At 50.6% G+C, this 15,134-nt stretch overlaps 5 protein-coding genes across 5 annotated transcripts; 3 read left to right on the top strand and 2 right to left on the bottom strand.

The window, feature by feature from the left end:
• Window positions 1–2,197: 2,197 nt before the first annotated feature.
• AYL99_05252 (hypothetical protein) lies at window positions 2,198–3,863 on the top strand (the record flags this gene model as incomplete). The annotated part of the gene is made up of 2 exons (XM_018836764.1): window positions 2,198–3,156; window positions 3,212–3,863. 2 exons carry the CDS (start codon window positions 2,198–2,200, stop codon window positions 3,861–3,863), a joined length of 1,611 nt encoding a protein of 536 aa, XP_018693617.1.
• Window positions 3,864–5,140: 1,277 nt separating this feature from the next.
• AYL99_05251 (hypothetical protein) lies at window positions 5,141–6,165 on the bottom strand (the record flags this gene model as incomplete). The annotated part of the gene is made up of 5 exons (XM_018836763.1): window positions 5,141–5,151; window positions 5,205–5,410; window positions 5,473–5,555; window positions 5,610–5,645; window positions 5,698–6,165. The coding sequence occupies 5 exons, from the start codon at window positions 6,163–6,165 to the stop codon at window positions 5,141–5,143; spliced, it is 804 nt and encodes a 267-aa protein (XP_018693616.1).
• Window positions 6,166–9,322: 3,157 nt separating this feature from the next.
• Window positions 9,323–10,012, top strand: AYL99_05250 (hypothetical protein; the record flags this gene model as incomplete). Its single annotated transcript, XM_018836762.1, has 4 exons — window positions 9,323–9,335; window positions 9,412–9,427; window positions 9,513–9,741; window positions 9,878–10,012. The coding sequence occupies 4 exons, from the start codon at window positions 9,323–9,325 to the stop codon at window positions 10,010–10,012; spliced, it is 393 nt and encodes a 130-aa protein (XP_018693615.1).
• Window positions 10,013–10,980: 968 nt separating this feature from the next.
• AYL99_05249 (GTP-binding protein ypt2) lies at window positions 10,981–11,763 on the bottom strand (the record flags this gene model as incomplete). Its single annotated transcript, XM_018836761.1, has 3 exons — window positions 10,981–11,315; window positions 11,378–11,645; window positions 11,734–11,763. 3 exons carry the CDS (start codon window positions 11,761–11,763, stop codon window positions 10,981–10,983), a joined length of 633 nt encoding a protein of 210 aa, XP_018693614.1.
• A 1,191-nt stretch (window positions 11,764–12,954) lies between these two features.
• On the top strand, window positions 12,955–15,092 carry AYL99_05248 (hypothetical protein; the record flags this gene model as incomplete). Its single annotated transcript, XM_018836760.1, has 3 exons — window positions 12,955–12,971; window positions 13,025–14,686; window positions 14,843–15,092. 3 exons carry the CDS (start codon window positions 12,955–12,957, stop codon window positions 15,090–15,092), a joined length of 1,929 nt encoding a protein of 642 aa, XP_018693613.1.
• Between the last annotated feature and the right edge of the window lie 42 nt (window positions 15,093–15,134).

The raw sequence follows: 15,134 nt of genomic DNA, 5'->3' as shown, positions 1-15,134 counted from the left end.
CCGCAGGAAGATCTTCGTATTCTTGATCACTACGTCGAGGATAGCTTTAAGGTAGGAAGGCCTAGAGAGATATCTAAAGACGTTGAATAGCGTGTTCTAGCGATTATTGAAAAGGACAGATCAGGTAGAGAGAAATCTAGCGATATTCTAGCCTATAAATCAGGTGTTAGTATATCCTCTATATTACGAATTCTTAGAAAACATCGTCTCAACAACGTTAAACCAACAAGGAAACCTAGTCTATCGAAGGCACAGCGCTCAGTTCGATTAGCGTTTTATCTTATCTATTAACACTAGACTCTTGAGGATTGGAAAGCCGTTATCTGGAGCGATGAAACCGCCGTTATTCTATCTCGTAGAGGGCGTCAGCGAGTCTAGCGTCGCTTAGATAAGGCTCACGATAAAACAGTTATTCGCAATCGCTGGAAGGGTTACTCTAAGTTCATGTTTTGGGGCTGTTTCACTTACGATTTTAAAGGCCCTTACTATCTCTAGCAACCTGAGACTATAAAGGAACGAAGAGAGGTAGCTGAACATATTGAATCGCTGAATAAAGAGATGGAACAAATCAAGAAAGATAAATAGGAGCTACAATCAGGAACGCGACGACTAGGTCTCAGGAACAAAGGTGGTAAAAAGCCAGTCTGGCGATTTATAGAGAGGACTAGTAAGCTAGTTAGACGTGGCCAGAGTGGAATCGATTGGTATCGATATATCAAGGTGGGCAATTCGATATTTTCTCTCTCTGTTTTCTATACTATTTACTAACAAACTAGAAATCTAGCATATCGTTTAGCCGCTTATGATACCCTTTGCTAAAGAGTGCTAGAAGTCGCGACCTGAGACTATCGTTCAGGAGGATAACGCGCCATCGCATGCCCACTAGTATACGTAAGAAATCTACTTATTTAATAGTATTCCACGCCTTCCATACCCTCCTAATTCACCTGATCTAAACGCCTTAGAGAAGGCCTAGCCCTGACTTAAGAAGATAACAACGTTTCGCGGTTCTCCTCCTTCTGTGGCGGCGTTAAGAAAAGCTTGGAAAGACGCCTGGGAGAGGCTTCCGCAGAGCCAGATTCAACAATGGATCGAGGGCATTCCACGGAATATTTAGTAGGTAATTAGGCTCGAAGGGGGCAACGAATATAAGGAAGGACGAGACACGAGACGTAGCTATCGAGGATAGCGTAGAGTTGGCTATCTAAGTAAGCATAGCTATCTACTGGACGATTAGGAAAGCGCTGGCGAAGGCGAGGGCGATAGCGAGGTCAATCTATCTATAATTGACGTGGTGAAATGGCCAGTGAATAGAAAGTCTGGCGCTTAGAACAGCGATCAGGACAGTGAACAGGATGATGAAAAGGACGATTGGATCGATAGCGATCAGGATAGCGATTAGGAAAAATCATGTTTCTATCGACAGATTCTCTAACAAAATAGCTGGCAAGTTGTCGCCTCGACCATGCCATGGCCCTAATTAATTAGTCAAAACACTAAAAGTTAGCGTATACAATACTTTTGGTGCGCGCCTCGGTACTCTCCGTGTCATCCGCTGTCCATGCCCCGCAAAACTCCGTATTGTCATGGACCTTGATCTCAAACTCAAATTATGGAGGAACCTGTCCCTCCCTCACTTTAATCTAGCCTCCTCGACGACAAGAAAGTCTCCACCAACTCAATAGCTGTCTCTATATTTCGCAGCTTCATGTTCGGTAGACTCTCAAACACAGGTGCGGGGGTGGCAGAGCCTGCCAAGCCTCTCAATGCTCGTATTCTGAAAGCGCCATGTTGGCAGCCTGGAGAGACTCTCCTTTCTCGCTTTCTCTTTGCCAAAACAGGTCCAGGAATTACCCTATCGACCTTGGTAATTCATTGTCCGACGCTACCATCTTTCAATTCCACCACTTTCCCTCAGCTTCGCAGCTACCGGAACTATCCAAGACCGTGTCACGGGTAAGCCTCGAGAAACAGACGAGGCTGACTACCTGGAGTTGTCCCAGCCGCTCTGATCTGTCGTTCACCACCACCACCGTGCGGCCGCCTTCTCCAGATACAAGCGGATTGCCTCGCTCCAATACGAGGCATCCTAGCTTGCTGGCGTCTTTCAGCAGCAACAAGCATTGCGACCCAGCTTTAGCCAACCTCTTTTCTCCGAGGTAAAAAGACTCAATCATCAGGGATATCTCTGGCTCAAATGGAGTTCTTCGAGCCAAACCTTGCATATTGGCAGGCTGAGCACCGACAATTTTCGGATTCGTTTGATTCGCATAGGAATAATCTAAATGAGTTAACTCTAGATAATTGGAATCCCGCCAAGAATGAAGCCGACGATTGGGACGACGAAAGGTGGGATAATGATAGGGACAACTGGATGGAAAGCCGCGATACGCAGTTTTCTGTACGATTTTGGAAAATGAAAATGAGATATGGTCTGGCTGCATCGCACACTTTTTTCGAAATTCTACGCCAATGGCTCGGCGATTGCGATCGTGACCACCGCGAATGCGAGTCTGAACTGCCGTTTTGGCCTACAAGGGTTATTGACGTCGGCAATAAGGACGTACCTGGATTGAGGCTGGTAGAGCACAGCTTGGCTCAGCACCAACGCAGCACATATGTCGCGGTTTCTCATTGTTGGGGCAGCCCTACAGAGGAGGAAAAGAGGAAATTCTGCACGACCAGGGACAACCTCCAAGATCGGTTGAAAGGCTTCAGCATGAGCGAGTTACCGAAGACATTCCAGGATGCCATCCAAGTTACACGAGCGATCGGAAAGAGGTATCTCTGGATCGATGCGATCTGCATTATACAATGCGGCGATCCTGACTGGGACACCGAGTCACGACTAATGGAGCAAGTCTTTAGTTCAGCCTATTGCACCATTGCTGCGGACTCTGCCACTGATTGGAAACAAGGCTTCTTACGACAAAGCTATTCTCACTTCCCGGTAGCCAGGAAAATCGGCCGGAAGATGAGTGCTTACGGTATCAAACATGACTTTGAAAGGGACGTCAACCAGAGTCATCTCAATAAAAGAGCATGGGTGTTACAGGAACGAACTTTGTCTCGCCGAACCCTTCATTTCACTGAAAACCATACCTACTTGGCATGTGGGCGCAGCATCAGGTGTGAGGACCTCACGACTTTGAGAAGGTAAGCTCTGATAATCAACCTGCCAAATGTCAGTTTGTCGTTAACTCATCTCCAGTCCAAACCGAAGGGAATACTTCCTCCTTGACCCTGCTTTTCCCAAGTATCTCACTCGCGCCGGCTACTACCGTACTATCGAATTCATCCAGTCCCTTTTCAGTCAATACGCGTCCGCTGGGCTTACGAACGAATCTGATAGAAGCATTGCCATCATGGGACTGCTAGACCGTATCAAGAAAGTCCTATCGTCGGACTACGAACATGGGACGTTCAGGATATTTCTTGCTCGCCTTCTTCTATGGCGAGTGACCGAGCAACGTGACACTGCGACCGATCATTTGCCCACGTGGTCGTGGTTGACACATAATCAAGTCAAATTCTTCCCAGAAGGAAGTATCGAAGTCCCAACGAGCGACATCCTCCGCTTTGGTGTTTTCAAACACCAATTGCACGCACAGATCAGAGAATTACATGTTCCAGAAGACTTTCGCAGCGAGGGGAGGGAAAAAGGTGAACTGTGGCTGGATTCACAACACGGCACACCGCCCCAATATTGCACTGTTGCTGGGATACTCCGGAGCAATCCACGGAGTCATTGCTGTATTTTGCTCACTTATCACGCTGATGACGATCGGTACCGCAGGGTCGGAGCTTGTGTGGTTCCATCTCAATACATATCCCAAGCGTACAAGGAGGGTATCATTGTATGAGTGAGCTTCAGTCATGATGATTAGATAGACCACGGCGCATCTGGGAATTCTATCAGGAGTCGAAAAGACGGTTTGACCTCTAGCGAGTTGGTTGAGCATGATGACACCGTGCAAGAATACTGAGACATTTCATGACGATTTAATTTCGGCTTTGAGCTCGGACACAGACCACTGGCATTTTGTCGAGAAGGGTATGAAGTTTAGGAAAGGGATCGGTTTCTGTATGGACATAGTGTATTTCCTTAGATAATGGACTTCGGATAGACGCTACAACAAGGTATTTAGAAAGCTGCACGGTGTCGTTAAGAAGTCGCCCCGATCCTCTGCGTGTTTCCGCCACTATGGACCCGGCAGATGGTATCCGCGTCAGTTCCACGGACAAGGAGGTGGTTGAGTTTCTACACGCTTTCCATAACAATGATCCACGATATGAAAAAAGATACGCCCCTGAATGTCAGCGGAATGCATTTTAGCGAACGAGCTCTCGAAATGACGACTACCTAATATCACGAACTAGGCTATCGTCGTAAATGAGCGCCTGGGTAGGTGTCAGCTGTCTGTGATACATACATCACCAACTCCGCAATGCCTTTCGTGGCGAGGCTGGAAGCTTGGGAGCGGCTGCTTCTGCCACTTCTCGACGAAGCCTACTGAATAATCAAGGGCCCCACAGTTCCGATTGCGATGATAGTATTACCTTCAGTCCAGAAACGCATCGACATATGGACGAAGCGTCAATCTCCCTGAACTCGAGAGGGCGCTCGTTCACCCTTTTTAGACCGATCTGGCGAAATTGTCCAGTACAACACTGAAAGGCCTACATCGTCAAAACACGACACAGCGTTCTCGCGATGGACGAGGCTGCAGGGAGTCCGATATCAAGGTCTGCGAGAGCTTTAAACAATTGTAGCACAGTCTCGTCCAAGTTCACCGGAAAAAAAGCAATGACTGGCACGGGGAAGTGTGAGAGTGCGAAGTTGGTGCGGCATTGAGAAGGCTTTGAGTGACACGGAGCTGCCCCCTTTTTACCCTGATGTCTGAAAACTGGCCTCGGAGTACGTTATATGGCTATTCATTTTCCTGGGAAACTTCGATTCTCAAACTTTCAATTTGAGTCGCATCAGTCCGCAAGTTTCCTATTCTTGACTCGTGGCTTTTTAAAGGTCTGGAGGCAGACACTATATTGGACTGCGGCCCAAGGGACTCCCACAATATTGATTATAGAAGCATTCGACCGCCATAGCCTACTTCCACACCAGGTGCCAATGACTCTCCGCCTATTTGCCGACTGTGGATTGAATGTCAGTGGCCTGAAACGCGCAACAAAATGTGCGTACATACCTCCAGCGGCAAATACTGTTGCGGCGCCATCGACTGGCATACATATCCCGCTTACGAATGCTGCATCGTCGGACAAAAGGTATACCGCAGCGTTGGCGACATAGCCGGTCGAAGTGTTGAGCTTCAATGCTTCACCTCGAGGGAACGAAGCCTCGAATTTAGCACGGTTTTCTGGCGTGTCCTCGACTCCCATGAAGGATTGTGCTCTGTGTGGTGGATCAGTCAGTTATTGCTCGACTAAGGGGGGCATATGCAGGGCTTAGCTGACAGGTCGGTATATGCCAGAATTGGGCAGATAGCGTTGACCTTGATCCCAGCATGACCGTATTCTGAGGCAAGCCCCTCTGTGATCTGAACGGGAATTAGCAAGGATGCTCCGTCCTTCAAGAGTTCGGAAGATGATACCTTATTGACAAATGCTTTGGTCCCACCGTACCATACCTGCGGTGCCTGTCAGATTCGGACGCGAGGAAGTGTGTCACGAGGTACTCACCAGCCCGTTCTTGACTCGGATGCCTCCAACCGAGCTGATATTCAGGATGGAGCCTGCCTTCTGTTCTATAAAATACGGCACCACCACCGCGACGCTGAGGAATATGGATTTCATGTTGACGGCGATAACCTTGTCATACTCTTCCTCGGTAACTGTATGTGAAGCCTTCTTAGGATACGTCGTCCCCGCATTGTTGACCACGACGTCGACCTTGCCAAATGCCTTCAGCGAGGCTTCCAACAACTTCGTCCACGAGGCCTGGCTAGTGACATTTGCCTCCTGGAACAATGCGGTCTTCTCGCCATGCGAACCGTTGATCTCAGCCGCGACTTTGGCTCCGGTCTTGGGATTGATGTCTGCGATGACCACCTGGGCGCCCTCTTCGGCGAAGCGCCTCGCCATAGCCTCTCCAAAGCCATGGCCACCGCCTGTGACTATGCACACTTTGCCCTTCAACTTTTGCGACATCTTCGACTATTTAGTATGAGCAGTTCGGTCGTTCAGTGAAAGAGGCCAAAAGTTGTTTTCGAGGGTTCTGTACAAGTGTAGGTCTCCAAAGTCTCAAGTTTTGAAGATCTCCAAAATTTTGGGGATGATGATTCCATTCCTCCTGGATTTCCTCATGGAGAGAAGCTTTCTGAGGTCGCTCTTGGGTTCCAATGGCTTTACAGCACTGAGGGGTATTTCCAACTCTCCAGATGTCAAACCGAGCGCCCGAGGCTGATATGCATGCGGAGAAGACGAGGCTAGGAAGGAGTTGGAGGCCCCGGGCCAGCACCGCGATTGTTTTTCCTGAACTCTATCCACGTGCGAGTAGCAAGGTGAATGTTGGTGCTGCTTAGGACGATTGCCTGTAAACGGATCCTCCTTGCCACTTGGGGAACTTGGGGAAATCAGTGTCAGTCGAGCCCCTTTGCCGAAACCACAGTATCAGATCCACCGGATCGAGCCTCCAGCTTTCAGAATGTGATCCGAGGCAGTCTTGGGAGTGATGGCATTTGTACTTGGACAGACCTTGTTCCTTTCTAGCTTCGTTGGACTTCATCTTATGGCTTCAACAGTACTATCATGGACTTTGTCATCGGCCTGCTGGTGCCCCTTAGATTCTTCCAAGTCAGCATCGGCGAGACCCAGAGCAGGAACATCGCCATAGCTACCAACAGACTCCACTCTTGAGGTGGCATCACTGGCTTTGGTGCCGTCGCTACTCGACCACCCTGGCTGTCGCCAGACGATCCAGACTGCAGCGGCCGTGGCAGTTGTCTCAACAGCAATGCATGGAGATAGTGTCCACATAGTCATGTTCCCCGTCGCCCGCTTGTTCTGCGAATCCGTGCCGGGTAGTGCTGGAAACGTCCACCCCAGTCTTTCAGTCCGAGATTTCTCTGAGTGATCAACTTGACCGCATTGTTGGTGCCCACTACGTGCTGATCGTCATTGGATACAGCTATGTCTGGCTCGACACGTTTGACACGTACTTCGCCACGTGTACCGTCAGCTAGAGTCCGTGTCTGCGGCTGCAACTCGTGGCTCCCCTTCTGCTCTTCATGGCAACGCACAAGGAATTCGAGCTCCAGCGTGCGGAAATTGTAAGGAAGAGCCGGGGCGCGCTGTTCAAGAAGCCCAGGCTGCATAGGAGACTGGCCTTGAAAAGGTCATTCGACAAAGAAAGGCGTTAACAGGTAAGTTGTCCATTCGGCATCGAAATACATGTCTACGCGTCAACGGTCCACCCTTGTATAGGTGCTTCAGTGAAAAAGGATGTAAATACTCACCTGCAACTCTCGGTTCATGCTCTACAAGTCTCTTGGGCATCATCGGAGTCTGCATTGTCACATTCATGAACCTTGTTATGCTGATGTTCCTGGATCGACGTGGTCAGACTAGTATCATCCTTTTTGAGCCATGATCGGTTCCGCGTGTTCGTCGATCTGATCCCCTGCCAGTGTTTCGATATTCAGGAGCATGAGGGAGAACGGGTCGGATTGTTCTTGTTCCTATTCGCATTGTCCTATGGCGGAACTACGGACGCTACCAGACCGCACCAGCCACGTTTGCACAATTCGCTGGAAATTCTTCCAGGAGACGATTCTCCATTCGCTCGGACAGATATCGAGACTGTTCGATCGTGGGGAACGAGAACAAATCATTAGATGGTCACATCACCGGGTTCAAAAATCGCAGGGGACCCCAGTCACACACCACAGCACCGAGTGATCGAAGCTCGTGTTGTGTCAGCCTCTTGGAACGCTGTTCAATTATACATAGATATTGCCAGAAGCAGTCGTACAAACCCTAGACCTACCAAATCCATCCCCATCATGAGCAATACGATATTGCGTAGAGTTCGCAACTAATGCGAACAACTGGTCGGAGACAATTTGCAGAGCCTACAAGGAACGGCCCGGTGAGGCTAGACGGGCCGGGGTTCGATCTCCGTCGCCGCTGAACTGCGAAAAGTCGATGAGAGAAGTGTACTGCCGCCAACACCCACTATCTCCAAGAGGTTCCTCTGCGGCATCTTGGGAAGTTGATCACTCAAGGTGTCTAGCATACGCCGAGCGTTGACTTGCTGGTATTAGGAGAGCATCATTGTTAGCTAAATTTTAGAGCCCAGACAAACGTTCTCAACAAATGTCGGCATCTTTTGGAGGCTGGTTGCAAACCAGGCTGAATGGCGACCCATGGACCAGGGCACAGCATGGGCTTGCATACATTGTAGTTGAATCATTCCGGAGCGAGTGATTCTCATTCGATGCTTTCGATGTCTCTTGCTGTGATCATCGACAACTTGGGGCATTCGCTGCAAGATATTATTGTCATTCCTGGTGGCTGATTCTCTCGGCATGACGAGAGAACTGGCGGAGACGGTAGAGTAGCAGCTGGGGACGGGGCAAAAATGCTGCAAATTTGATGTCTGTCCCGCTAGCGTTCAGATTTGGCCCTCACCGCACTTTTTGTTTCATGGGCGTAGACTCCACATATGGCACCAGAGCATCCTGAGATAGTATCTCCATAGGAGGATGGTCTCGGAATCAGCTGGAGGGCCGGGTGTTCAACGGTCAGGTAAGTCGTTCCTTCGTTATGCTCCCCCTGGATCCTCTAGGAGTGTACAGTATTCGGGGAGGCCTTCGAGTGTCGATAACCGGAGGAAACAGGGCAGAAGTTGGACCATGAAAGACCCAGGGCCGGGATCAAGTGCTGGTTAGTTCGGAGGAGTGAAACGACAGCGCAACAAAGCGACCCGATTTCTCGAGCCTGCGGCGTGGCACATGGCGGGGCAGCTGAGTAGTTGTCAGGCAGCCAGGAATTTTCCGACGATTGTCATTTGAAATTACGAGATCCAACCCCCACCAACCAGCCATGACAGTCAACTTATTGACTGCCTCACGCATCGTCCTTCTCCTACTTATTGCATCGCACCCAGACTGCTCGGTCTCATCCTTCGCAGGTCTGATTTATCTCATCCTAAGTCCTCGTCCTATACTTACTCTACCTCTGCCACACAAACGCCGCAACCGACCCGTGTTCCGACCTGCCCTCACGCACACCTGGTTGATTTCTCCAGCAACCATATCTTCCGCTTCTCCTGTCTTCTCTGTCTATCACTACACCACCCACAGAGATGTCTTGGCAAGGTGAGCTGAATTGGAGGGCTGTGCTGGGATGCAGCACACAGGAGTGGTTGCTAACTCGAGTGAATCAATCCTACAGCATACGTCGATTCGAGGTATTCACCACCCGGATGCCCGCGAGGCCCCAATTTCGTGTCCCTCCACATGTACCAAACTGACACGGGTTTATCTGATTCACAGTCTCGTCGGCACCGGCCACGTTGACAAAGCCGCCATCTTCAACGCCGAAGGCAACTCCGTATGGGCGTCGTCGCCGAACTTCAATGTGAGCCCGCAAGAAATGCAAGAGGTCGTTGGCGCGTACAAGGATACCTCAGTGCCCAAGAAGGTGCAGTCTACGGGATTACACATTGCGGGCCAAAAGTACATTGTCATCAAAGCGGACGAAACAAGTCTGTACGGGAAGAAGGTGGGTTCTGAATTTCCCTTCTCACTACGCCCCAACGCGACGCCGACTGGAGGATGGTGGCCGCCCAGAAGAAGGAGGAGAAGGCAAGATCAAAGTGTTGAACATGGGCTAATTGTTCGGCTCCGGCGATACACAGGGTCGAGAAGGCGTCGTCATCGTCAAGACGAAACAGGCTCTGCTTATCACACATTACCCGGAGACAGTACAGCCTGGCACGGCGGCCAACACAGTCGAGAAACTTGGCGCCTATCTTGTAGGCGTGGGGTATTAATGCTTAGAACCAAACGAAAAGAATGAACGAACGGTGAGGCAAGGAAAGAGATGTTGCATTCAGTGCCACCTACTTTCACGCTGCATGCCGATCGGTGGCTTGCACGCGGCAAAGATGGCGGACACGAAGACAAGGACGGACCGACCTTGAATCGGCCGACGATGAATGAGCCTTCATGGCGGGGCATGCGCACTTCAAAGAGCATAACATGGAGTATTGAAATATTATCCCTTGGAATTTTTCTATTACCTTTCGTGTCATCCTCCTTCTCAATGTATTCTACCCAGTTGATCACTCACTCACACTGTCCGTCGCATGCCGTTCAACGCTCAACGCGATAGGGTTATATAGAGACCTAGGGTCAACAGCCCGAGTCCTGGTCAGCCACGAGAGACAAAGAGGCGTGAGAGACATGTCAAACCACGTCACCCGCTGCTGCTCGAGAACCAAAAGCAAAGTCTCATTTGCATGACACAGTTCTACATGGGTTTGTAATGAGTCAAGGACTGTATAAACGTTTCGTTCTCGACTCCCTCGGTAAAACTCCTTTTTTACCTGATCCCCAAAGACCTTTCCAAACGCCGCAAGTTGACTGACCCTGTCCTGAGGTGAGCTGGAACACATGGCATGAGTAGCGCTCAGCAAGGGCAACAAAAGCACCAATAGAGTATGAATAGCTCCAAGCAAGGATTAGCTCCAACGTCCTGATGATCGCGGCACCTCTCATATAGGCACAATACTGCGGCCATTTGATATGTTGCCGAGAGCAGGGCTCGTCCACTTGGTGAGAGATAGAAGGTCATTAGAGATGGATATTGTCGAGTCGGAGGGTGTTGCTGGATTGCTTCGGCCGTGCATTCAAAGGTGGTTCTCCCCATCCTGCCCTCCATGCTGACTCGCTTTTCACATCGTCCTAGGGCCTAATCTGAACGAACATCCTTTTGGTGTTCTCGCTCTGTCTATTTCCATTAACAACACTTTCCACCCATACCGCTGTTCTGATTTTGGGCGACATTAACGCCTCCAACGCCTTGACCGCCAGCTCCAGCTCCACCGGCGTCTTTCGAACTGTCGATCAATCGCTTCTTGATGTCTGAGGCTAACGAGTAAAAGGCCTTTTCGATGTTGATGTTTGATTTGGCGCTGACTTCTAGAAAGGGGATACCCAGTTCGTCCGCGAGCGCCTGGCCTTGTTCCGTGGAGACAGCACGTTTCTCCTCCCAATCGCACTTGTTGCCGATGAGGATTTTGTTTACACCTTCGCTGGCATGTTGTTCGACGTTGGAGAACCAGGTTCTTATGTCTGTTATCAATAAAAGATTAGACGTGTGATACGAAATCATTCTGTGTCGGTTGGGGCCATACTGTTGAAGCTCTTTTCATCCGTCACATCATACACCAACAGGATTCCCATTGCGCCTCGATAGTATGCAGTGGTGATCGTCCTGAAGCGCTCTTGGCCTGCTGTGTCCCATATTTGGAGTTTCACCCTCTTGCCGTCCAGATCGATTGTCCGGATCTTGAAGTCTATGCCGATGGTTGTGATGAAGCTGGGAGTGAAGCTGTCTTCGCTGAAGCGTAATAGGCAGCATGATTTCCCAACGCCAGAATCGCCGATCAAGAGGAGTTTTATCTGGAAGGAGGAATCGGTTAGCATGGGGATTTGTAGAGCGGTGACGGATCGGGCCAAACACCCCGTCCACGATGCTCGTGGGACGTACTAGGAAGTCATAATTCCGTTGACCGGCCATTGCGAATGCGTGAGTATTGAATGGAGGGGGTCAAGACTTGACTGCGTATGCGTTCCGTATATGACCAAGAGAGATCAATCAGTCGCCTTTGGAGGTGGCGGCTTTGTTCGCCAGGTGTCTCGCCGAAACTCGGTGCGCCTAACTCACAGCGGCGCCGTGGAGGGTATCGACTGAGTGTTGAAGGAAATTCGAAGAATGATCGTGAAAAACAAACCGGAATAGCAGGAATAGGCAGCTCTAAGTCGACGATGTCCGTCTGTCAAGAGGGAGGAGGAATATGTGGGAAATGGAAAGATGCGACAGATGATGTCGCTCGGATGCGGATGTTGGAGGGTGGAAGTCAAGTCACAGTGGCTCGTGGGAGGAGGAGCGCAGGCAATTTGCAAGGCCGCCGAGTTCTCGTAGGGTCAAAGCCTCAACAAGATGCAAAAACCCCGAAATGCAACGGGTGGCTTTTGGCGGTTGAAGGGTTGCAACGGTTGGAAGCGAGGTAACGAGAGGCCGCCTAATCAATGGGGTGGTAGGCGCCCGGGACAATCAGGCTGAGGCAAGACCATGAATTGATGGCGCCTCTTAGGGGGAATCTCAGATGACCTCTAGGCTGCTCCCCGGAGTTCCCAGAGGGCCCTAAAGGTGCCTAGAATCACCACGACGGGGGGAAACCATTGGCACACAATTGAGTCAAAAATGCATATACTTCATGATCTTCCGGATGGTGTAGCCTGACCAACGGCCCATCCCACCCTTGCTTTTGTATATTTGGAGCCTTGCTACGAGATCTAACGGTGTTGAGTACTGGCTTTGCTGGTCAGCGATGCCCGAAGACGCATGGAAAGTAATAGTGGCAAGACTGCCTACTGTCTGCCTTCCCAGTCTGGTCCCATATGTCACGAAGACGGCATCATGTTTTCGCGTGACGTCATTTCAAGCAAGGCTTGACCTTTTGGCTTTCTTGGGATGGACACACCAGCTCCATGATCTCTGAGCTTTGTGGCGTCCCTGGCAATTGTCAATATCTCACAATCTCTCAGAAGATCATCACATCACATCATCTCGGCTGAGTTAACATCTCCTGTTACATCAGACTGCGATGGAGCCCTCAATATGATCGCAGCAGGGACTAAGATTCTCTCACACTGAATATGCCACTGTTATGTTAGACGAAGACTCGGTCCAGATCTGCCTGCAAATATGTCGTTCATTGACGAGTAAGCTCTCTTTTGACACCTCGCCGGGATAGTCTTGTCTAACCCTTCCACAGCGACCTGCGGCGAATCGATGCTGCCCTCGACCGGTTCCAATTGAAGGAGGCGGAGGAAAGGGTGTCCGCTGCGACGACCGAAGGAGAACAAGTCGCTGCTACCCCTGTCGAGGATGCTCGAACTGCAGAACTCAAAGCAGTAGTCAGAGCATTATCGACAACTTCAAGCTCGAGGCCCCTCCTACGTCGTTCTAGATTGCGCAGTCTGCTACGTCAACTTGGCAGAAAAGAGGGCGAGCAGGTGGCCGTTGAGACAATTTCACCAGACATTTCAAACCTGGAGTGGATTGCAATAGGCAAGGCAACAGCCCAAGTCTACGGGCTGATCCTCAATTCTCTTCTGGATCGAACAATTCCCCTAAGCGAGTCCATCTGGTACTGGGATGACATCTTGAGTTCCTACGGAAATATTCTCCTCTACACAATTCAGACATCTCCCTTGAGGTTCTGGGAGCAGGCGAAGGACGTGTATACCGATGCACGACAGAAATTTCTGCAAGGCCATAATCTCACGGTCTCCGCGAGACAAGCTACAACAACAGTAACCGAGGGTTGGCGTGAGTTCTATGGCCTGGTTCAAAACAGCATTCGAGAGCGCTCTTTGACCCAAGCCCAAACGAAGATCCTGTCGCCGTTCTCAATAGCCCGCATGCAAGCACGGAAGAATTTAGAGCGCATACAACATCTCAGAAAGTCCAGTGCTGGAACAATCGGCAGACTTGTTAGGGAGTGTCTTGTCTTTGGTGGGTCGATGGAAGACCGCAGGCATGGTGCCTTGTTACAAGTGCTGGACGCCGAAGAAGATGACTGGCAGACCACGATAGCTCGAGCGGCGTATCTGCTAGATAGCTCTTCAAGGAATCAAGATGATATGGAAGAGTTCAGTTTTGACCCACAAACGGCCTCCTCAACAGAAGTTGCCAATCTCTTGGTCAAAATTCTCGATGAGCGTCTTCCAAAGCAGGAAAAAGAAGCATATGACTTGCGGCTACAATACGGCAAACCATCGAGATTGGTTCGCTATTGGATTCCTGCCGTTGGCCTCCTCCTCTCAGGAAGCACGCTGCTTCGGATCCTAGTCAACAGAAAAGCCGAGATTGCCCAATGGTTCCGAGATCTTGGCCAGACGAGCATCGACTTCTGGACCAACTGGGTCATCGAGCCGACGAAGAAACTCGTGGGCACAATCCGCCACGACGAGCAGAGCGAAATAGCGATCCAAAGCCGCGACAGTCTTCGAGCCGACAGGGAAAGTCTGGAGCGGATGGTGGTTGATTTCGCCATTCAACATCCCGACGAGAAGGGGGCCAATTTCACAGAAGCAGAGATCGCGGAACTCAGGGCGAAAGTGAAGGAAGGGGACCTCACCCCGGTTCTAAGGGCATATGAAAGAGAGATGCAAAGCCCCATCAAGAACGCCATCATGGGCGACCTGGTCCGCACCTTACTCATCCAAGTCCAGAAGACCAAAGTCGACGTGGAGGTGGCGATCGGTGGAATAGATTCTCTGCTCAAGAGCCAAGAATTGCTGTTCGGCTTTGTTGGCATCGCCCCGGGGGTGCTCATCTCCTATTTCCTCTTCCAATGGCTGAGAGGTGTTCTTGGTGGCCGCAAGGGTCTGCGCCAGGGCATCAGAAAGGGCGAGACGATTCGTCTGATCAGGTAAGTCCGAATCATTGGCCTTCCCTCCTTGCTTTCATTACACCCACACACCCACCCACACACCTACCCATACACCCACCCATACACCCAGTCCTCTTCTTCTCCGTTCACGTCCAAAGCACACAACGCTCTCAGACTCAATGCTGACCTCCACAGAAACATCGACCGCACACTGACATCCTCGGACCTCGATATCGATCAAGGCATCATCTCCGAGGAAAACCACGGCTTTCTCCTCTGCGAGACTCACCTGCTGCGTCAACGCGCCGCCCAAGTGCTGCCCCGGAGCGTGTGGCGAGAATTTCTCGAGGACCTGGACGATCTCCTCGACGTCAAGCAGGGCGTCAATCGGCAGATGCAGGTGGTGAGGAGGATCGAATGGGCCTATGCGAAATGGTTGGGCTAGATAGGCGTGTTGTGTATGCACGAATCTCATGACTCAACTCGG

This window comes from Fonsecaea erecta (genome assembly GCF_001651985.1).
Source record: "Fonsecaea erecta strain CBS 125763 chromosome Unknown Scaff4, whole genome shotgun sequence".
Lineage (NCBI taxonomy): Eukaryota > Fungi > Ascomycota > Eurotiomycetes > Chaetothyriales > Herpotrichiellaceae > Fonsecaea > Fonsecaea erecta.
This window is presented reverse-complemented; position numbering and strand designations above follow the sequence as displayed.